The sequence below is a fragment of the Corythoichthys intestinalis genome, chromosome 12, assembly GCF_030265065.1.
Source record: "Corythoichthys intestinalis isolate RoL2023-P3 chromosome 12, ASM3026506v1, whole genome shotgun sequence".
Taxonomy (NCBI): domain Eukaryota; kingdom Metazoa; phylum Chordata; class Actinopteri; order Syngnathiformes; family Syngnathidae; genus Corythoichthys; species Corythoichthys intestinalis.
Window position 1 is genome coordinate 37,538,367 of NC_080406.1, and position 24,173 is coordinate 37,562,539.

General features: G+C 37.0%; 1 protein-coding gene across 6 annotated transcripts in view; it reads left to right on the forward strand.

Moving 5' to 3' along the window:
- Positions 1-24,173, forward strand: part of LOC130926807 (partitioning defective 3 homolog B-like) — a 221,383-nt gene that overhangs the window by 56,185 nt on the left and 141,025 nt on the right. For all 6 annotated transcript variants that reach the window (XM_057852050.1, XM_057852051.1, XM_057852052.1 and 3 more), the window contains exons 11-15: positions 3,551-3,690; positions 3,786-3,914; positions 13,277-13,468; positions 17,694-17,852; positions 21,031-21,169. In XM_057852050.1, the coding sequence (XP_057708033.1) occupies positions 3,551-3,690; positions 3,786-3,914; positions 13,277-13,468; positions 17,694-17,852; positions 21,031-21,169 (759 nt within the window). The remainder of the gene's footprint in view (positions 1-3,550; positions 3,691-3,785; positions 3,915-13,276; positions 13,469-17,693; positions 17,853-21,030; positions 21,170-24,173) is intronic.

Sequence of the window (24,173 nt, forward strand, 5' to 3'; positions counted from 1 at the left end):
AGGATTTTTATTTTTCTGAACATTAGTAAATTGGAACATAAGTATAAAGTTAAAAGACATTTTAAAAATTACAAAAAATAACTATTCTAAATTAGGGATGTCCCGATCCAGGTTTTTGCACTTCCGATCCGATACTGGCCGATACAGATACCGACCTATCTGAGCATGTGTTAAAGTTTAAAGTTATTTAGCCTCCTTACTTAGTTGTCAGACTCATGTTGAAAAAGGTTTTAGTACCCTTGATAACAACTAGCCAGCTGAATTAGGTGAGTTTGAATAACACACAAAGGTTAGTAACAAGAAACTGACCTGTTTATTCAGTGATAAACACAAAACATTATAAATAGCAAACAGAAATGGCATAGTCAGTCAGTAAAACGTGCAAACAATATTGTAAACTGTCTTAAAAAAAGCAAAACACACCAACAACCTCAGTGGAAAATCCCACAAATCCCCCAAGCTATTAGATGCTTTTAATGTTTCGTGCATTAATTACAAAAATTGTATAAAAAGCCTCTCAGGTTTAAATAAACGACTATTTCAGTATCAAGTTAACATTTTAAAACAGTAAATAAAATACTCAAGTCCCCATTCTGTATCAGCAGCTTTAAACTACATTCAATTCATTTAATTTTGCGAATCAACTGTTAAAGTTGTTAAAATTGCTCCCGTTATTCCATAATTTCCCCTCTGTCTACTTTCGACATGTGAACGTTTTAAAACTGTTTTGAAGATAGATTCAAGTCAAGATTTTGCCGATTTAGCAGTATTTTAGATAAAAAGTTAATTAGGTTCGCTTGGAAGGTTCACAACAGCCTCCTAGGGAAGTCTTCTGCTTTAAGATGGCGGCTGTTTACTAACGCATCTAGTTTTCAATACATCAATGTTGCTATCGCGTAGCATCTGGTTCTGTATACATATGATATCTATTATCTCCAGTAAAACGACGTTGACGTAGTTTGTAGCAGCTGTCAGCAGCAGTCAGGTATTCTTGTGTTTTTTATCCAGCGGCATGAGTTGAGCTAAAGCCGTGAGTTGAGCATTGGCATTACCCGGGTCTAAGACAAGTTATGTTTACTTTCGGGACGCAATGCCATCAGTTTGTCATTGCGTCCCGAAGACCGCGCTGTGTATTAGTTCTGCTTTACTTGACATATTTCAATAATCGGAATTTGGATGTTTGTGAATCGTTCTCGAATCTTCCACGGCCGAATCGCGTGTTGGATGGTGCGTCTTTACTCACGTGAGATAATGGCTCGTCATCCAGAATGAAGTCCTTGGCAATGACACTTGTTATTCCCTGGGCTTTGGGACTGTCGAGTGCTAGTTTGTCACGCATAGCAAAAGTTTCTGCCGGTGTTAGTTGCGTAGGACCTTTCTTTTTGTCTTCGGTTTTCTTAACATACTCCTCATATTGTTTGTGGTGGTATTTAGCTAAAAGCTTGATTAGGTTGGTTGTATTAAAACTTCTAACAGCTTTACCACTACGCTTGACTTTATTGTGGCATATGTTGCACTCTGCCTCTTCGTCTTTGTCGTCCTTTAAGATGAAATGATCCCACACAGCTGATATTTTTACCGATAAAGTCTCTCGGTAAATTGGGAGACGGTAATGTAAATGTAGTGTGTTGCAGGTGTGCCGTAAAATGTGGACCGGATTTTAGGGAAACCAAAGCAAAAACTGGAATGGATTATGTAAATCGGTGCGCTGGAAAACCCGGACTGGATTTTTTTTTAAAAAAATGGAAGTCTAGATCGGAATTTTTCACGTGTTCCGATCCGATGCGCATTTTTTTGCCCATATCGGCGTCTGATCCGATCCAAATATCGTATCGGGACCTCTCTATTCTAAATAAAATAAAGGCAGTCCTTTAGGTGAGCCTAAACCGACAGCCACAGCTCAACATTATTACCATCAGAACAAAAAAAAGAATTATTTTCCATTATGTTTACATTGTACACACACTCTTTCTCAACACAGACAGTTACCAGAGAGAAAAAAACACCACGGTTTACCACCGCTAGACACACTAAACACGCTGGAGTTAACTCTCATAGCTGGTGGGAAACGTTCTTGACAGTGTTTACTCACCTTTAATGTTGTATAAATCCGAAATCATATTCAAAGTATTGCCTCCTCGGCAGGCACCCTCCCCAAACATGTCTTACATGTCGGGTGGCCCTCCCCTCTAAGCTGCGGCCGTCTGTAACTTTTCTGTAGCTGATATATTGCACATGTCTATATTATAAACTGCTCGCTTGATTAATCTCCAAGCTACTCACACACGGGCTCAAATGCACTGTATTCAATGTGAAGTGGGACGAAAAACAACTTTGCTCTCGCCGTGTTTTGATTGCGTAATCACAAGAGGACTATGGTTCTTCACACTATTTAGTGGTAAAGTTTCAAAAATGCAGTTGTACCTATTCTGGGCCGAAAGTTTTCGGCGCCTAATTTTCGGCCGCAGGTCTAGTACAAACTGTTTTAGTCTTTTTGGGCTATATTGCTCAAAAACAGCCATGAACTGATATGATTTTACTCTAATGGTACCACAAAATTCTAATTATCTGACGTTCATACAAATTGGGGAAACATCTTAAAATTCGCACAGAAACAACATTACCACATTATTCATGACATAATATGAGGCATCAGTAATCCTCATATGTGGAAAAGTTCATACTATGGCGAAGTCTAGCTAGCAGACTAGCTAGCTTCTATTTTACATACAGTAAAGTCTGATGTTTTTTATTGTACTTAATTTTGCAGTGATCATTTGCAATACTTAACTCTTTAGTGACAGTTAATAGTTGGATATTGAGATGCATACTTTTTGTAAACAAGTGTCATTCTCATGAATGTTAATATATTTAAGCAGTAAACTTTTAGTTATTGTTAAACATGTCAAACGTTTACTCAAAAAGTGTTTCCCAACTTAAATTGAGCCAGGACACAATGGCAAGCAATTTTTTTTTTAATTTTTAAAATTTTTTATACTACTTTTATACTTTAATACTTTGTGTCAAATTGAGTATTCGCACTCCACCAACGAATTGAGAAATTCAGTCAGTGCCATTGCACTTGCAGGAATCTCCCTTTTATTCTCTTGTGAAACAGGCAACAAGCAATGCACAGATACTGTAAGTACTTTCTGTCTCCTAATGGATCTTTGTTCTGCCTTTCATTATATGTTGCTGGCAAAGATAGATTTAGTTTATAGTTAACACATTTCCATCAAAAATGGTCTGTCTCTCTTGACAAACCACCAGTCACACTCACAATGACACAAAATGATTTGAAGTCCTTAATCTTTTTGACAGTTGTGTCAAAAAGGGCAAACAGTGTAAAAAATTGTGCCGAGCAAAACATGCGAGTGACTCGTTACGGCGATCCCTGCTGGGACAACCTGAAAGTCGTTGCCAAATGTGGTTTTGTTTTAAGGTGATCTACAAATTTTTCATTTGTTTTTAGTTGCCTCCTGTTTGATTCTGGTAGACAACGGTGCTACTTGAGTAAAAGTCTCCTACCTTTCCTCACATACTGTTACAGGTTCAGAAGGTCTTGGATTTACAGTGGTAACCAGAGATTCTTCAGTCCACAGTCCTGGTCCAATCCTTGTCAAAAACATTCTGCCACGTGGAGCGGCTGTCAAAGACGGACGCTTGCAATCAGGAGACCGCATATTAGAGGTTAATAATATCATTGAACAAAGCATTTATTACTCCACTGTTAAAATTCCTAATGTCTATGCTGTTTTTTTTTTGTTTTGTTTTTTTGCCTCTAGGTCAACGGCGTGGACATTACAGGTGTCGGTCAAGAAGAACTTGTGTGCATGCTGCGCAGTACGCGCCACGGAGAGAGTGTGTGTCTTGTGGTTCTACGGCAGGAGGACATTTTTCTGCCCCGAGAGATGGTAAGGTCCAGTTAATGCTATATTTGAAGATCAAATGACTTTCTTTACAAATCATAATTATGTTTCTGACCCACCATCACTTTTCATTTAGTAAAAAAAAACTGTTTTCTAATCTCAGCATCCTATAAGAATAACTAACTAATGTTATTAGAGATGCTATGTAATTGTGTGGTGCATAGTGTTATTACATCACTGGTGAGTTCCCGTTGAATAAAAGGCATATTAATTAATTCCCTTTCTTATCCTTTGTCTTTATTTTTTTCTGGGAAGCGGTTTTCAACCTGGCTTTTAGACATGACATCAAATAAAGCGGTCTTTTATTTTTCACCCAGGATTTAATTAAAACTGTAGACGCAGTGGACAATACATACAAATTACAACTATTATGAATCATAGCATAGAATAGCAGACATTACATTAGCATTGTCTTAAGAGGATAACTCCATTCAGCTAATGAATCTACTTCAGGGATAATTTTCACTTGCTAGGAAGTAATTCATTATTAATCCATTACCACTATGCAACAGTTTGGAGATTCCATTTTTTTGCACATATAGCAAGTTCAAGTACCATTTTTGCTCTTGGGGCTTTGGATATTCAATTATTTCACAGTTCTGTTTCTTCTGAGTAGGTATTTTGCACCTAGTACACAAAAAAGTAATCTGAAGTTTAGTCTTGACAAATGAAAATGCAAATGTTATCTTGGAAAAGAGGAACGTGCTCATTATTTGAATAGGAGAAAAAAGCAGATCGATGAGGCTCGGCTGGATGGCTCGAAATTGAAGAATGAATGTGAAAAATGAATGGATTGACTCTCTATTACAGTTAATCGTGAGAACTGATTAATTATACGGGTGAACTGCAGTTTCTCATAGAAGAGCTTAGGTCAGCTTGAACATGTCAATAAAGTAGCAATGCGTGCGGGTGTGTGGTTTGGATGTAATTATTTAGTGACTGTATACATGAAGTGATGAATGATCGTGTTTCAGTGCTATTGACGACAGTAGACGTCCATTCAGTTGTGACTGGGAGAGCCTAGCAATGAATGATCACTGCCATCCCTCCCAGTCAAAATGCATTGTGTGTCAACGGCAGCCTATTACTTGCATGATCATACTATATCACGGCTGGTTGACTGTGTACGGAATATTGAGCCAGATCTACAACCCGATAATGGATACTGCTTTTCGATCTCCTCCCCCACTGCCGATGTTTCATTTCAGACCACCATCTGGTGTTGTATGTTAACATCTGTGCTTGGTGTAATACAAACACATTACTTTATTTCCGCAGCAAAACACATACTGGGACCCACTCACCTTTACCTAAGCATGAAATCATGCAAATGAACATTATATACATGTAAACATAGGTAAGACACCTTCTTAACAAAATTCCCACACTTATAGAGAACTGATCAGAATTAAAGATATTGATTTGACCTTTACACTCATCCACTAAATATTAAGACAGCATATTGAGAAGCTGCTTTATTCTGCTCTCTCATACTTGACATCACTACTGTGTACGTTTCTATTCGCTGGTAATGTCACAGATGTGACCTCATAACACCATCCCTATCCATTTCCCCATCTGTTATACCCTTAGAGACCTGTACATGCACACATACACACCCAACACGCAAACTCCAAGGCTAATTCTTGTTTCTCTAGGAGCTTCCATTCTCTCTTGGGATGTCAGCTGAGAATTCATCTTTGTTGTTTCCTGGCTCCATTGAATCGCCTTAGCACATTCGTCATTGACTTCATTGTAGATATTCGATTTTAAAGTGTCAAACGCATCTAATGATATGTAAACACCTATTGTTGAATCAACATCAATGCACCTGATAACATACTCAGGCATGAAAATCTCTCAGCTTTTGTCGAAATTAGTCATTTTGAAGTAAAAAAGGGTAACCTACGTGAATTGTTGAGATCCGAGGAGAAAATTTGAAAAGGGGGGGGTGGGATCAGGAGATTTTTTTTTTAATGTTGGACACTTGGTATGCAAGCGGGGAAAGCGGCACAAAGCCAAAAAAGTGCACCAGAGTGGCCAAAACATTGACTTATTTCAACGAAACAAAGGAGGATACACTGTTGTGTCCTGTCCTGCCAATGCCAATCTTGGCTGCACATCGGCCATGAAAGAACACCTAAAGCGCCGTCACCCAGTTGTAATTTTGGAAGACGGCAGAAGACAATTACAAGCTGGCAAATTGTAAGTCCATCTAACTAACTAACCAAATGTTTTATTGAAGTTGCTAAGCCTGTCACGATATGCAATGAGTCCATTTATCGCACGGTAAATAAAAATGAGGGCGGTAATTTTCACGGCTGCATTTTATTGCGCGCATGTGTGCATGCATTTGTGCGTGCGTGCTATTGGCATATGAGACAACAGTTTCTTTCACAGGTGTTTATTGGTCATCAACACGCCGTAGAAGTAAAGTTCAGACATACAAATAATGAAACACATCTATATTAAACACTGTAAACGTTAGCATAGCTACATTGAGGCTAATGGGCAAAAAAGACAACCTACTTTGGCCTGCTATAAAACATTGGCAGTGTTCTCCTTAGCCTGCTATAAAACATTGGCAGTCTTCTCCAAAATGCAAACTTGCGGTTATAAGGTGACACTTCAAACATGAAAAATCGCTGGTTTAACAGAATTTGCAAACGAAAAAAAAAATGATTACTGACACCATATGCAATGACAAAAAGAGCTTTTTTTTGCGGAGTGTAAAGCTTACGGTTAGCGGTTTAGCGAATGTACATTTCTGACCCATTTTTATGCCTGCATACTACAGCTGGTTTTCCATTACCCTTTTTAGTAATCAACAAAACAGAAATTTAAAAAATGAAAAATTTATAATGGATACGCGAATATCACAAAAACGGTTTTTATGCATTCCTGTGTTTTTTTCCCCATTATTAAATCACAAAGACACAATGGAAACACTTCTTTCAAATTTATAAACCGCAGTATGTAGCGTATTCAGTCACATGATCACTTCTCTACACTCAAGAGATTTTGAATGCCTCGTGGGATGACACTTTACGTGAGTAATGAGGTGTTTTCGAAAGACAGCCTTCCGTCACAACACACTTAAGAAACAATTATGCTATGCCAAAATATTTAGAAGTTTCTAATTTTGCGAAGAACTGTAACGGAAACTCAGCTAGTAATATGTTGAAAAATAGAAAAAAGGAGATCATACAGAAATTGTGTTGTTATATCAGTACTTCTCAAATGGTGGGGCGCGCCCCCCCAGGGGGGCGCAGAGCGATGCCAGGGGGGGCGCGAGTGACCTCGGGGAACATGCTTTTTTTTTTTTTTTTTGCCGTACTAGAATAAAGTGTACTTGCACATCCACTCCGTGGGTGGCAGTGGCGCTCTCATTTTCAAAGTGCGTGCAGTATTTTTGAAGTAAGCAAGAGCACACGGAAGAGACTCATGCAGAGCTGGACTCACGCAGCGACCCACTGTCTTTCTCACGTGTCCGGCCGAGAAGTGCTGTTTTCGGCTTGGGATCGTCACGACCACCGCCCTCACCTACGGTTCTCCCTTGGCCGCCGAGAATGCGCTTTTTTCGGGCCGTTTGCCTTTGACTTTTAATATAGTGGGAAATGAGGAAAGACCACTGTTTACTGAGTCTAAAAATGATTATAGCGGAGAAGCCAAATCAGTTAAGACGCCACGTTTTTCAGCGAAAATGTGCCGAATATTGCCAATTGTCACAATCGTCCCGCTTTGTCAGTGTTATATCAGTAAACCAGTGAGCACTGTGGTGAATCAGCGAAAATAAAAACTTTCCTTCTGTCCAGAGACCTTTTTCCCCCCTTCTATTCAGTTTTGTTTTTTTTCGGTCAAATTTTTTGGCATGTTGTCCTGAAGAGTAAATGTTTCTAATCAATTTGAATTTGTTATTATTTACTGATTTTATTACATTTTATTTTTCAGTATCAAATGGTCAAAAATGTACCTTGAGTGTATTTTTACAGTTTGGATGTGACTTTTTTTTTTTTTTAACTTCAGGCAAATTGATGCGCATTAAGTCTTTTCTGTTACAAGCAACACAATGTTAAAAAAGTTATACTTTATTATAAGTTGATCTATGTTACTTTTTTTCTTTAATAGAAAAAAAAGGACACAATGTTAGGCTGAGGCGTACTTATAATAGTAATATAGACGAATGATACTATTTACAGTGGCGGCAGAGAGTTGGGGGGGCGCGAAACATTTACGTCTTCCTTGGGGGGGCGTAACAGAAAATAATTGAGAAGCACTGTGTTATATGGATGTAGGAAGGAAATTGATATTGTGTTAAATCTACAAAAAAGCTGTAAATCTTATTTTAAGTGATAGACATAAGTGAATACAGCACAAAATAACGAAAAAAAAAATACTGCTTGTGCCACAATGACGAAAAAAAAAAAAAGTTTTTCAACGTTACACTGTTCATTGAATCCAGTAAAATCTTAATTTTCAGTGTCCAAATCAAAGAGAAGCGGCAGAGACACTTGTGCAGAAGCAGTTCAGACAATCCAACTGCTTCAATGTGTGTGAATCTGATTTAAACATGTTTAAAGCTAACATAAAACACATGGAGCTCAGCAAAAAAAAGATGAAAACGTGATCCTGAAAATCCGCTGCTGAGCCAGAGGGGTTAAAGCTGGGGGGAACAAAGTCACGGTTCATAGTTGGATTGTTCTTCAGATTTTGCAGATTGTGTTCTACTACTTATTTCCCCCTCTGAAGTTCTGTATATTCATAACTAGGGATGGGAATCGAGAACCGGCTCCGAGTGTTCCGATTCCATGGAATTGTGTAGGCAACTTTTCTAACGATTCTCTTATCGGTTCCAAGCAGCACGATTCAAGATTCAAAATTTGCGCATGTAAACTTACGAATCGGCAAGCACGGCAACATCTTTACCAATGGTGAGACTTCTCATCAAGTCTGGAGAGAGTCGTGGCTGAGTGTATTTACATTGACTTTTACAGGCCAAGTCATTATTCATGAGACTACGTACTTAAAGAAATGGTGATTTTTCCAAAAAAGTCTATTAATGGGTCTGTCGTATTCCTCGTCGAATACTCTTTAAGAAAAATATAACATATATGCATCTAAAATAATCCTAAACTATTTTATTAGCAATTTTAATACTCCTGTTAGAAAGATTCCATGGGTATGCATGTGTTCCCATAGCAACCAGTCAGTTAGTTCCGGATATTTTCCTGAGTCATGCGCGCTGCGTATTCTGGGACCGAGAATAGGCGTAAGGTGCGCATTTCGAGCAGAGCACGGCCACCTGTTAGAGGAAGTATAATCTGTGCGTCCATGAACGAATATAAGTATTTCCTCTTCATGCCATAAAGTTCTTATGATAAGTTAGAGCAGTTGTCAGCGCGACCGTTTCGTGTTTTTACTGTTACGTCGGCTGGTTGGTCCCACTCGTTCTCGCTGTGTCGAGGAGAGCGTTGTTTACATTATGTTCGCGTTGCACATTTGTGTTAAGAGGGAATGTGTTAGTTGAGCATCTTAAAATGATGTTGTACATCCATATGAGCGTAAAGTGCTTAGTTTTTGCCACTTTTATGGCCAAGATGACCGCACGTGCACGCAGCGTGCTTCCTAGTTGTGCGCGCGCTCGCGCCCCCCCACTTTTGTATCATTATAAAATTACGAGTCATGTATGTGTGTTATTGACTGCTTCACAGTCAATCTGCAATGTTTATTGCATCAGCACAAATCTGATGTAATTTTCTTTCAGAACCACACATATACCTACACATTCCAGTCTTCTTCCACACACATACAAATCATCAACATCTTTCCACGCATGCTCTCATCTGCTCATTGAGTGATTCTATTATCAAGTGCCATTGCCTGTATATACTAGTAGTTGTGCCTGTTGCCAAGTTGGATTAAAAGTGCCAAAGACCAACTCCACACTCCCCTCCTTGTGTTGTAACCGACACTCCGAGGCGAATGAACCATAAAAATATTGAACCCAGAACCTCATACAGTCCATTAGTCCAAATTAGAATCGATGAAGGAATCGATATAGAATCGAATCGTAAAGCAATATCGATAATGGAATCGGAATCGAAAAATCTTATCAATTCCCATCCCTATTCATAACGGAAAATAATGCTTTACCATTAAAACATCCACCTTTGCATTACCCATAAGTTATTTCACATTTCTTTTTGGTTTTCCTTGTTTCTCCCTGTTCGGCAGTGCATTTTTTTCCCCCCAATTTTCACCGTTAAACTGGCATTAAGCTAATCGTTGTGATGAGAGATTTTACAGTGGGGGCCTCATTTTTTTTTTTTTTTTTTTTTTTTTTTTTTTTGATAATTGTGTTTGAAAAAAGTTCTGCCTGAAATTAACTCAACCAACTCACTGTTTTGATATAAAGTCCATTTAATACTGCCTGTGTTTTACTGGCATTTGACACGTCTAAATTATTTGCGTGTGTGTGTTTTAGTTGACGGGTGAAATTTTAATTTATGCGAAGTCGATCATGCTTAGTTTAATAAATCACAAACACACCAATCGACACACTGAGACCTGTTAATGGTACATAATCCAGTTGATCCATCATAGCGGGAAGCCATTTAAATGTTAAACGACCAGCGTGGGGAACTTCATTTAAAAACATCTTGTCTATAATGAGATGCATTTTATAAAGCACCTATAAGACCAAACACAAAATCACACAAGCATATACAAATTGTGATTATAATTTCAATATTTCTCAGTGAATTAACCTACAGTCATCATGAAACAACATTTAGCCAATAATGTCGCCATAATGTGTTTCTAACTACACACTACAGTATATAGACTTGCATTGTGATAGTTGCATCATTAAATGAAAATGTTATACTTTAGCAATCTGGTTTATTTATTATATTAATTTCACATATAAGCACATGCGCATACATACTGATTAGTAGCACTGGTTCTTTTTTCTTAAAACCCACTGAAGAAGTCACTAGAGGTTGTGCTTACGCGGTGTGTAACGAGGTGGAATTAATCAGCTAGATAAACAACATAACATGCTTTGCATATTTTTGTTAGCTTCTGAGAACAATCTCACAGCCCACGGGGTGGTCCAAACCTGTTGCTTCGATCTTTTGGTTTAACTTCTAGACAGTGTATCACTAAATCAAGATTTTTTTTTCTGGTTTTTCAACATGTTGATTGCACAAGTAAGAAATCACGGGTATTAAGGATGTTGAACTACAATAAAGTGATTAAATGTTTGGTTTTAATTGTCGCTCTTCCATTATCTGTCAGCAGTTCTTTCTAATGTTTATCTTTTCTGTTTTGGCTTGTGTCGCCTCCTATCCTGTCTAGACAGTCAGTCTGATCAGGGAAGTGTGGAGGAAGAAACTTTTTCTTAACCAAAAGTATTTATAAGCCCTTTACTGCATTTTGAGCTACACAAAATCAAATATTATTTTAAAAATCCCTCTAAAATAAAAATATTTTTACATTTGACAAGCCACAAAGAGTCTTGTGAACAGCCCTGACAAATACAAATTGCCAAGTATATAAAATTAGTTTTTAAAATTAAGCCATTATCACCTCTTTCTTTATGCCCACATAACCATATGCGTTTGAGTGTAAATATCTCTAAATAAAGCCTCGGCTGGCTGAAATTTAGTATGGTGGTACCTCTACTTACGAGTGTCTCTAAATACAGAATTTTCGGGTTAAGACATGCCTCAACAGGGAAATATTGCCTCTTGTTACGAAAGAAATTTCAGAATATGAGAGGCAAAAATACGGTATGGCTGATACATGCAGCTTCCACATTTTACTGAACGTAACATAATTATTGCTGCTCTGCCATTAGTTATTGCCAAGCGTTCCTGGCATCCAATTGGCTAAGAGGGACCTCAACTGTGTGTATGTGTGTGTATGTGTATGTATTAACTTTTATTCTTTACTCTATTCTTGTTTATTCACATGATGCACAACTCTGATTTTATGTTTATTGTGCAATAATCTAATTGTAACATATTTGTTACATGTTTCAATACATTTTTATGCATTATAAAAGATTTATGTCTGAATTTTGGGGGGCTTGGAACAGATTAGGACATTTACATGGAAAACGCGTCTCTACCTACAGGATTTTCAAGTTACGAAACTACTTCCAGAACCAATTAATTTCGGAAGTAGAGGTACCATCGTATATCCCACCAAGTAGTCGCAGTGGTAGCCACCATTGTGCTAACAGGCTTGTTGAACTACTTTCAGCCACTGCCAACTTATTTCCCCTCCATCTGACCTTCGATAGGTCGATCGTTGACCTCCCCAACATGGCCGTAACGTAGGTATGTCAGTAAACTGGACTACTAGAGCACTTTTATATGTCTGTTTTAAAGAAGATGTTAATGCCTCAGCTTAATTTCTAATGCTACCTGCACCCTTTCAGTCCGGAAAGAAGGTCCATCTGGCATCTTGTTGAACCTTTTAGTTGTCATCACACATTCAGTTTGTAATTGCTACATGGCTCATGATGGATGCCTATTATGTCTGCGTTCACCTGAGGCTGAAGACTGACAGATTATCCCTGTACTGGTTGTAGCTGCAGGCGACTTGCAAATGGGAATGGTTCCGTTGCTTGGGAACATGTGCTTACTGTACTTTGATGATGAATGTTCCGCTGTGGTTTGCCCAGCTTTACGGAATGATTAACATGCGCTCTGTTGTAGCTTTGGGGGAACCTTGTTGATGAAAAGCAAACATGGGACCATGAGGAACAGGTTTTTCCTGTCAGTAAAACGTTCATATTTGTTTTTTGTTTTTTTTTTGAAGGTGGGATTTTGCAGCAATAAAACAGCAAGAAAGATTTTAAGTTGTTCACTGCCATTGACAGCAATAGACTGCAACCTTTGCAGTTTATATAGATTGGGCATCTGTCGTTGTCAATTTCAGAAAATGAGTTGGATACAGACTAAGGTTATGTTGCCAGCATAGGAACAGATCTTCGTAAACCATGGATCCCCCCAGAATTAACAGTACTGTACTTACTCACACAGGGTTCTTAATGGTTATTTACCAGTTAGCAACAGTTTAAGGAATTCATTTTGGTAAGCCTTATCCTTTGCTGTGAGTTTTTTTTCTTCCTCTTTTAACATCAGAGTTCTAATTTTGAGTGAAAATGGGCTTTCCTTTCTACTTTTTGTGTTGTTGCTTGATTCCTCCATGTAACAGGTGTTTGAAAAGAAGGAAGGAAAGGTAATTTCGATGTGCTTTGAGTGACTAATGATTTTTTCTTTTTCATTTAATACTAGACTGAAGTCCCTCTCTTCCTGTCTTCCCTTTTCTTTTAGAAAGACGAGGGGCTCCCTGAGCATGGCTTAATTCTGGAGAATGGAAAGGAGCAACTTATGTTTGAGGTGCCCCTCAATGACTCTGGCTCGGCAGGGCTGGGTGTTAGCCTTAAAGGAAACAAGTCAAGAGAGACTGGTGAGGACCTGGGAATTTTCATCAAATCCATTATACATGGAGGAGCTGCTTACAAGGTGAATGTCCTTCAGTGTCAACTGAAATTTATTCTTCTCGTAGGTGTTTTTTTTTCTTCTTTTTTTCCAGGCAGTAATTCTCAGAGATTTTACATTAAGTACCACCTCAAAGAACCAACATTAACTAATTGGCTGCCATTGACGGCGCTGGAGGTCCAATCTATTTTGATTGGGAGAAGACAGCCTCTGGACCTCTAGCTCATTAAATGGCACTAAACATGAGTATTACCTGTCAGTCTATCCGGTTTAAATGAAGTGGCCATTAATCGCCATCAATACGTTTGTGTAGGTTTTTTTTTTTTTTTCATATATACTGTACATATATGTAAATATGAAAAAAATATTTCCCTGTTTTTTTGTGTAAATTAATTAATACATTTTAATTTGAAAATAGACTGCATTTAAATGGATTATGAATTAAAAACAAAACTTTTTCTTTGTTGTTGATTAAAAAACGAAAATTACAAAAGTAAAAACGCATATACTTTATATTGTATTTTCCCTTTTTAAATTAATAAAAAACCCCCCACTAATTATTTAATATTATTTTCCTCTGTTTTTATCATGTAAAAAAAAAATCCCCCCAAAAATTCAACTGATAATGACAGAATATTTTGTGTTAAGAGATTAAAAAAAAAAAAAAAAAAAGATTATAAATTTATAAATTCAGACAACACTGCCTCTAAAAGAACTAAACTATCATAACTCATAATAGTTGTAGATTTATTTATTCAATTGGTCGATGAATTGTGGCAGCCCTAATGGCGTACCGCACGCGGGCTATTTTTAGACCGTGACTTCACACCGTAAAGCGGAAGTAAAGCCGAAGTGGGACATTATAGACCTGCCCTCGCATAGACACAACGTAATTTGTGCTACTTTTCTCCGGTTATCTTTCAAACACGAACATGCCGATCACGCATTGCTTTTTTGGAACTTGTAGAAACGACTCTAGACATTACGACACATGAAGGATGTTTTCTTCATACATTTCCGGAAACCCAATACTCGGGAGGAAAAAATGTGAAGACCAAATCAACTTGCGCGGACTTTTAACACCAGCTCTGTAAATCCATTCACATTTCATATGCAGTAAACATTATGTTGGGTTGCCATGGTCTTTCAGAGGACAAAGAGGTAAGCCATTTTTATATTTTTAACTTATTTTTTTAGCGTAACGTTGTGCCGTACTGCTTCTGTCTGACAATGAATGCCCTGAAAAGAATTCCAATGGTATCTGACTGCCACCGTTACAGTTTCTGTTTTATATATATATATATATATATATGTATATATATATATACTGGACTGTCTCAGGAAATTAGAATATTGTGTATTCTAATTTTATGAGACAGTCCTATATATATATATATCTATATATATATCTATATATATATATCTATATATATATATATATATATATATATATATATATATATATATATATATATATATATACTGTACATCCAGTTGACGATAGCACCAACATACAGGACTGTCTCATAAAATTAGAATACACAATATTCTAATTTCCTGAGACAGTCCAGTATATATTAGGCCTGTCAAAATTATCGCGTTAACGCGCGGTAATTAATTTTTTAAATTAATCACGTTAAAATATTTGACGCAATTAACGCACATGTCCCGCTCAGACAGTATTCTGCCTTTTGGTAAGTTTTACAGCAAGGTTTTTTGTGCTGTCTAACAGCGAACTCTTGTGGTCGCTTTGCGACATGGTTTATTGCTTTCTTGCCAGTTCAATATGGCTGCACGACGTCTCGGGCTGACGCCTACGTTCTAATGTTGTGCTTATATGATCCTTGGACAAGATTTGTCCGTAAGTATGGTTGTTGTAAAGAATGTACATATTATGTTAGTAAGCGAAATATTATATTTTTTGTATGAGACACTTTTTGTTTATGTTTAGTGAACCTGTATAGCCTGCTAAGCTAACGTTGTTGCTAATGCAATGCTTGTGTACTTTTTTTAATAGTTTCACTACGGTCTAAAGAGGACAGTGGTTTGAGGCCATTTTATTAATAAATCAGGTGAAAAAAGAAAGAAGTCTGATTATTAAGGCGTCGTTCACTAGCTGTCTAGCTTTGGAAAAAGTAGACGCTTCGGAGTGAGGACAGCATTCACAGATTTAAATGACAGTAGAGTGAAATGCCCACTACAGTCCTTATGTACCGTATGTTGAATGTATATATCCATCTTGTGTCTTATCTTTCCATTCCAACAAATTATTTTACAGAATATATATATATATAATTTACAGAAAAATATGGCATATTTTATAGATGGTTTGAATTGCGATTAATTGCGATTAATTACGATTAATTAATTTTTAAGCTGTAATTAACTCGATTAAAAATTTTAATCGTTTGACGGCCCTAATATATATATATATATATATATATATATATATATATATATATATATATATATATATATATATATATATATATATTAGAAAAAAAACTTTATTAAGGGGGAAGTTTAGATAAATTATAGAATTAAGATGTGTTATCAATGAAAAAATTAAAAGTGTTCGTTGGCTGTCACTGAGTAGCATTTGCGTTCGCTACACAAAGCTAACTAAATTACCCACAAGAATGGTAAGAGACGTAGGACAACCAGAGGATATATAAGAAAGACAGGGCTGATGGTAAAGGATAGCTTGTTGAAACAGGAGAATGTCATTGTCAGTCGCGTCGATAAAAAAGCTAAACCTATGCTTAGGTCGGCTCGTTTTTTTCGTCTTTTTCAGCCTTCGACACTAAAGCCATCTCTTTAACTGAACATTTTTATGTTCTTCCACATCTTTGCCAGTCAATTTGGCACCAGGCACATTATTTTCGGAGAAAATTGGTAGGTTTAGCTCTGTAAACATCTCCTTCGTACACGATTTCCATTCATTTCCTATTAGGGACAAACGGTAGCTTGTCCCTACTTAGCAACAGTAGCTAATGTTATGAATATTAATGAGCGGAAGTGATGTGTTGCTTGCGGTACGCCATTGGCAGACAAAATGGCCCGCCGAAGTAAAACATAACTACGATATGGCCCGCGAATATGACATCCATGCATTACAGAGTACCCGTGTACCACATTTTTAGATTAAAGGGATCCATGTACTACAGAGTGCCCGTGTACCACGTTTTTAGATTAAAGGGATCCATGTTAAGAAAGACTTGTAGTTCTTAAAAGATAAACGTTATTATGAGTTCAAATAATTTGAAAATCGAAACCCTTCTTGATGTTTTTGTTTGTATACAATTTGTAAAATTAGTTTAACTAGTTGGTCGCCATTGTTGTTGACGGCGCAGGGTGGTGACATCACTGGGTTACGCTGCCGGGCTTCCAGAGTAGACTCTAGCGACATAAACATGTCATCTGTTCAACCCTTTCAATTTGAACCGAAACTCAACATTAATGAGCATGACAGTACTGTTGATATTTCACAAAACGAGCAGAAAAAGCTAAATGAACAGGAAAGACGGGATGTGACGAAACGAGAGTACGACAAAACTGGTGTTCTGCCAAAATGTGCTACACCGGTGAAACCTGCTAGAAGAGGCGAATTTGACACCCAAAGTACTTCCGTACTTTCAGCTTGTTTTGTTTAGATCCATACAGACAGAACATACTAATGATGTCATAAGAAGATAATTAATGTAGTAATATCAAATAAGGGTGGTTTAAATACGCTTCGTGACTAATGTGGTCAACAGATCAAAAATCTGCTTTAAAGCTACCACAATAAAACACAATGCTTAAAATTATGAGATGGAAACACATGCAAAAGTATTTTGAGGCAATAAAAGGTAATAAAAGTCTCAATAAAAACACAAATAATAAGTACCCGCCACATATAACCGCTGTGCGCATGTGTTACGTCTCACAGCATAGAAGGAATTACAGTTACCCGGAAGTGTTCTACTTGTGACAGTGACAAACTACGTCGTCACCCTGATTGATTATATTTCACGCATAAACATGACGCCCTCCGTAGGTCAAAACATGTACTAAATATTATAGATTTGTAAATCAATTGCAATATTTTATGTTTTTCTGATAACATCTTTTAGTAAAACAGAACAATTGTTCCTTTGTGGGGCTACGAGTCTTTAAGTCCGAGGTTCCCTTTAACAAAGAAGCTTTGAGAAATGAAACAACCAAAGAGCATTTGTAAGATAATTCTGCCTTCCAACCTGTTGTTCAGGATGGACGTTTGCACATCAATGACCAGCTTGTCGCCGTGAATGGAGAATCACTGCTTGGCCGCTCCAATCATGTGGCCATGGAGACACTCCGCAGCTCCATGTCACATGAGGGAAATGTAAGAGGGACCATCCAGCTTGTGGTTATGAGAGTTGTGAAGGTATAAATGTCAATCAATAATGTCTTTTTTCAGCTAAATTGATGTCCTTTTTTGAGTTTCCTTTTCCCATTTCTTCACCCCCTATGGATTAAAGTAGAAATTCTTTTTCACAAGCTGTTGACTCTGCCTTTTTCCGCACTGACTTTTCAGTGCTTTTAGCTCCATTTATACTTGACACTAGTCTCCCTGCTCTCATTTTTTGCTCTTACCAGCTAACTGTAAAAGAGCATTTGCACTGGCTTTGTCCTTGTGCTTTTGTGAGCATGCACATGTGGCTTGGTGTTCATCTCTCACCTCTATCTCTTTTCTTTACAAGTAAAAAGATATTCTTTTCAGACTGGCTGCTATTCAGCCGATCCACTTTGCATTGCTGTGTGGAATCTATCAAGAGCCTTATACACACTGATCATGGATTGAATGTAAATGGATTTTTTTTTTTGCATTGGTGATAGAGGATTTTATTGAACAGAGATGATATATGTCATGCACAAAATGCTCGTGGCCATGTGAATCCCTTGTTTCCGGTTTGTCGATATTTGCAAACCCAAACGGACACAGTTAAAATACTGTTTATATTTAAAAAATAAATAAATAAATATATAAAATAAGAAAAATAATAAGTAAAACAAGTGTTTGAAAGAATGATAACTGTTAGACAAACATATGGTTGTTTTTTATATACTCCAAATGAAATATTCAACTCCAACACCCTCCTCCCTCACTGTATTATCTTAAGCACATTAAATTTTTTTTGCGTTTAATTCAGCCCCGTAGCGGACTCTGCCCCCCCCCTTTTATCTTTGTGGATGATCCAAAATTTTGCTGGTAAGTATTTGTAGCACACCATATGCAAGCACCCAGGCTAGGATCACTAAGATGTAAATACTTACATAGGCCTAAATATGCAGTGCTTTTAAGCGTGTAAAAAAATGATCAGTTCCATTTTTTTAAGGGATGAATGATAAGATGCATTTAAAAATAGGGCTGCGTGATCTGCCCCCCAAAAATCTACAGATTTATATTCTATTTGTTTCAAGATTTTGTTAAACTTTATTCTATTTTTCTTTTTTAACTGGTTGTTTTAATGAATCTACAATGAAAATGTTCCCAAGGCGTTGGTGTTTGTGTGAATATTGTTTCGGGAGTTAAGAAAAGTGACTCAAGGCAAATTTCCGTTTCCCAGTTAACAGCGTCTTTCATTGTGTATTAGCATTAAGCTAGCAGGTGTTCAAAAAACAAAATGCATTTTGTATTTTAAGGTGCACAGTATGTGTAATTTTTATTGTGATGTGTGTTTAGTGCAGAGGTGGGTAGAGTAGCCAAAAATCTTACTCAAGTAAGAGTAGCGTTACTTCAAATATTATTCAAGTAAAGGTAGTCGTCCAAAAAATGTACTCAAGTACAAGCAAAAAAGTATTAAGTGAAAAGAATACTCAAGTAATGAGAAACATTGTGAATAACTGCTTATTTTTGTTTGATTTTTTTTTTTTTAAACAATATTTTTTTTTCTCTCAGCACAAACTTATCTATATGAACTGTTGTTATACTGTTGTTGTCATACTGTACCCCATAATACCCCATTACATAACCACATTAAGCCAAAGAAATACAAAAACAAACAAAAGAACAACAATGTTGAATTCAGGCGAGAGAAAAAAAAAGACGGAAATAAAGCGATATTTGTCCAAAGACCATGAGTGCCCTCTAGTGGAGAAAATAGTTTCTAGTTTGAATAGTGAATACAGTAGTTCCTTCATAGTTTTTTTCTGAACTCAAAAGGATCATATCTCCGCTTTTCCGTGGCCAATCGGTGCCAAATAAAAACTGGGAGAGAGGTTTAAATCTGCGCATTCGAGTCATGTTCAGGGCATCGCTCCATGTCAAATACTTTATTGAACGTGAGTGAACAGGCTGGCGTGATCATAGAACAGCAAGCTTGCAACAGATTGGTGTAATGGAGTCATGTGATTATTCTTGCGACGTCTCATTGGTGAAATTGGTAGAGCTACTCTTTGCATCGCTGGCAAAAAAAATAGCGGAGTAAGAGTTGCGTTTTTTTTCTTCACAAATCTACTCAAGTAAAACTACTTTTAGAAATACATTTTTCTCAAAAGGTTACTCAAGTAAATGTAACAGAGTACATGTAACTTGTTACTACCCACCTCTGGTTTAGTGTTACAGTTTCACTCAACTGTGGTGTAAGAAACTGCTCGAAAAGCAGCAACATTGGACTTTTTTGAGGGACTGTTGGCAATCTGCCGAAATATAGTGAATTTGCATCTTCACCATGTTTGATTGCTCAAATATGTCACAGGTGATCACTGAGATTGATCCCCCAAAAATTTGATCTACAAACTGTATCTTAAAATTGCTCACCCCTATTTAAAATCCTAAAATATTAGCTTTCAACATGGTGGCTCTCACTGCCTCAGGCATTTTATGTAGTGTTGCCTGAAAGCAAGTATACGCAAGCCCTTTGGTTACAGATATTATGTTTGCTTAAGAAATGCAGGCTGTGTGCACAAAAGGCTATTACACATTATCATAACAATGTTAAGATCTGAATTGGAAATGTAGATAAGAAACTGTGGAGATCTGTATGTCTAAACAATGATCACATAAAACGACCAGATATAAAAAGCACTGTGCTGTCCACTCATGTGATGGATTTGTGACTGCGTTTCCTAAGTATTCATATTCAGATGCATGCTGCCAGGCAATATTGACACGTTCAGGGAAGAAATGAGGAGATTTGAAAGCTATTACAGACCATCTTTTCGGGTGTTTGTTTGAGTTCTTTTTCTTAAGAGGGATAGAAAAAAAAATCATGCATATGCATATATGTTAATTATTAGAGTTTCTGCTTACCAGACAAACTATGAATATATGCTAATTAAATTCCCAAAGAACTCTCATGAAACCGACAAAAATATATCACAACGCTGAAATGCCTGATTTGTTTTCATCAGCATCTTAAGAGGCCTAACTGTCTACACAAGTGCAGTTATCTTGTTTGTCATTGTATGACTTTCCCAACTTTTAGTATGCATCGTTGTTAGTTTTTTTTTTTTCCCTCCTAGTAATGATTTGCGTCCATTCAGGTACCTTTGAACAATCAAAAGGGTGAATGAGTGAATTTTGTTCCTTAAATGCATTATTATCTTTTGTTCTTTTTCAGGATCAGCACAGTCTGTCGTCAAATCGCTCATTTGACAACTCTCCGATCTTGTCTGGTTTGATGAACCAAGTGAATGGCCCCACAGGATCAGTTTATCAGAGTAACAATCACATTAACAGCACACTCCACACGTCTGATGGTGAGTACATCGATTTGCTCTGTGGGGTAGGTTATACAAGTCCAATCAGACCCAATGGAATTATTTTTATCAGTGAGGCTTTGAAATAATGCCGTCCCTCCAAGTCAATGCTTTTTATCCGACGAAGAGAACAAATGATGTGACACAGAAGGTTTTTATGGATGGAAAATAGGTTTGCAAAGCTGTTTGTCAAGGAAGCTACAAGGGATACACTGTTGATTTAGTGACCTGATTGGATTTTTATGGAAACACACAGCGCATTTTCCCATCTACTCTCCATTTTTCTCAACATAAATTACACTAGGGTACACAGTTTTTGTCGTTTTAGGTCTGGAAGCTGTTTTGAACAAATTTTTCAGTGTAAAATCGAAAACTGATCTCTATTGTGTCAAGCTTTTTAACTATATGTAGGCCTGTCGCGATAACAAGTAGTAGTAGTAGTTTAGTGGGCAATAAATTCTCTCATAAATTATTGCGATATGCGATATTATTGCGCCCCCCCATTCCTCCAATTTTTTTTAACCAATTTACAATAACACAGTAAGAATACAGTATATATTAATAAGACTAAGTAATATTAAGTACACCCATTTAAATGCAATACACGTTTACTCTTAAATTAAAAAATACTTTTTAAGAAATCACAACTAAAACAATAGACCATGCCTCTTTTAAGTAAAAGACAACAATATCAATACCACACAGAAACACAGAATAAAATGTCTTTTTCAAGAAAAAAATAAAATTACACTTCAATAACTAAAGCATTTAGGCACAGAAGTATAAAGTTATAGTAACACAAACAATTGCACTTCAGCAACAGCAGAGAAAAATAGATTAATTAAGTAGCAGTAACAAAAATTTGGCTTCACTAAGGCTAGGAATCTGCAGGTCTTAATGCACAAATACGATTTTTTTGTCATATGTGGTTTTTTTTGGCGTGCCCATCCAGACTGCCTTTGTCCATGGAGTCCGTTCAAGTATCACGCATGCACACTGATTCGCAGTACTAGATGCGCTCAGCAAAGAGACAGACGGTGACGTCCTCAACAGCGTCAGGTTCCACACATGATCTGCGGAGCTCATGTTGCGTTACTCCTTAGCCCGAGGTTGAAACCAACGATAAAGATGATGAAAAAAGTGAGACTGATCTTGATCCGGACTCGTCAGAGCCACATCATTCAACCGGGAGCAGCCGAGAACCTTCCCCATTGTTATGTGCGCAAATAGTTCAACAGTTCAATAGTTTAGTTATGTGTAAATACATTTTTACTTTGCGATCAAAAGCTCTATTTGTCTTGTTGTTTGTAGAACGAAAATATTATTCAGATTTTGGGAAGTCAAATAGGCGAAAAATAGCTGTGTTAAAGTCAAAGTTATGTTTGAAATGTATGCTTTAACAAAAAGCTTAATTTCTCAGTTTTATTTTTTTTATATTTCAGTTTCATCAGAAATTAGAAAACTGCTAGAACTAAGCTATTTTCTAATGCTGATTTCTAAAGAATGGAAAAAGATATGAACTTACTTTTTTTCTGCTGAAAGAAGAGAGTCTAATCTTTCTTTTGGTGGGTTCCATGTTTATATAGCAATAGAACAGAATTTTCTGTGGGCCTTGCAAAATCAGTCAAAATCCAGTAAAACGGCCGGGAGCGAAGGGCCTTGCTCCGGTGAAAATGGCTGGGAGTGAATGAGTTAACTATAGGATTGTCAGTTTCTTAAATATGAAAAGCACTGTACTTCACATCAATGTTGTCGTCGTCCGATACGATTTAACAGTATCGGATTTGGTAATAAGATAACAGCCGATCCGGTTTTGGCTGATGTAAATCGAAATGACAAGGCAAACATGACCACTACTTCTCTTTAGAACGGCATTTCTCGTTGAAAAAGCTTTTTTTTTTCTTAATCTTTTGATATTTTTAATGTCTTTTGTAAAACCGAGATGTATTAATTTCTTATGTTAAACTGAGTTGTATTAAAGCTTTTGATTTTAAACTACCATAGCTTTCGGACTCTAAACCGCTACTTGTTTCCTTTATTTTGTATCCTTTGGCTTATAGTTCAGTGCGGCTTATTTGTTGATTTATTTGACTACGGCATCATAAGACTATCATAAGACCATCATAATTATGACATGACACTATCATGGGCATGAATGAATGCTTATGACAGATGTCATTAAGTGCCATCTGGCAAATTATGTCACTAACTCCATTTATGTCCAGTTTGAATGTTTTACATCCATTCAAAAGTGAGATAATTTGCGGAATAACACCAAATGACATCTGTTGTAAACATTCATTTATGCTCATGACAGTGTCATGTCATAATTATGATTGTCTAATAACATTCTTATGGCGCCACTGTCAAATAAAGTGTTACCGAATACCGTAACTCCTTATTAATGAAACAACAGGGACAGTAACTGAAGAAATAATTGGCACAGAACATGACTTTTTATTTTCTGTAGCGCTACAATACATGCTAGGAGGCATGTTGGACAACAACAATGTTGACAGCAGGTGGCAGCAGAGGTTGACAGTCTCCCTCAAGGGAGCAGTGATGGCCAAAGGAAGCTTCTTGACGCAATGAATTGGCTTTGCAGCCAATTGGTTCAAAGTTTCATGGTGGTTCATTTGGTCTTAAAGTGTTACAGGTTCATATCTTTTGGTGTAAATATCCCATAATACAGTGAGGACAGCTGCGGCTTGTAGTCCAGTGCGGATTATTTATGAACAAGTGCCATTCTCGTGCCAAATTTGGTGGGTGGCGGCTTATAGTCAGGTGTGCCTTATAGTGCAAAAATTGCAGTAATTGTGGTTTATATATTTGAGCAAAAACTTAAAAGATTGAAGTGAAGGTGCCATTTTATGATTTATTTTCTGAACAGTCTAACATTTAATTAGTCCAAAAAAAATAAATGGTTATTTTAGAGGACTAAAACCTCAAAACAACCTTCACAATAATTGAACCATTGGCGTCCAATCCATTTGAACTTGGGGGC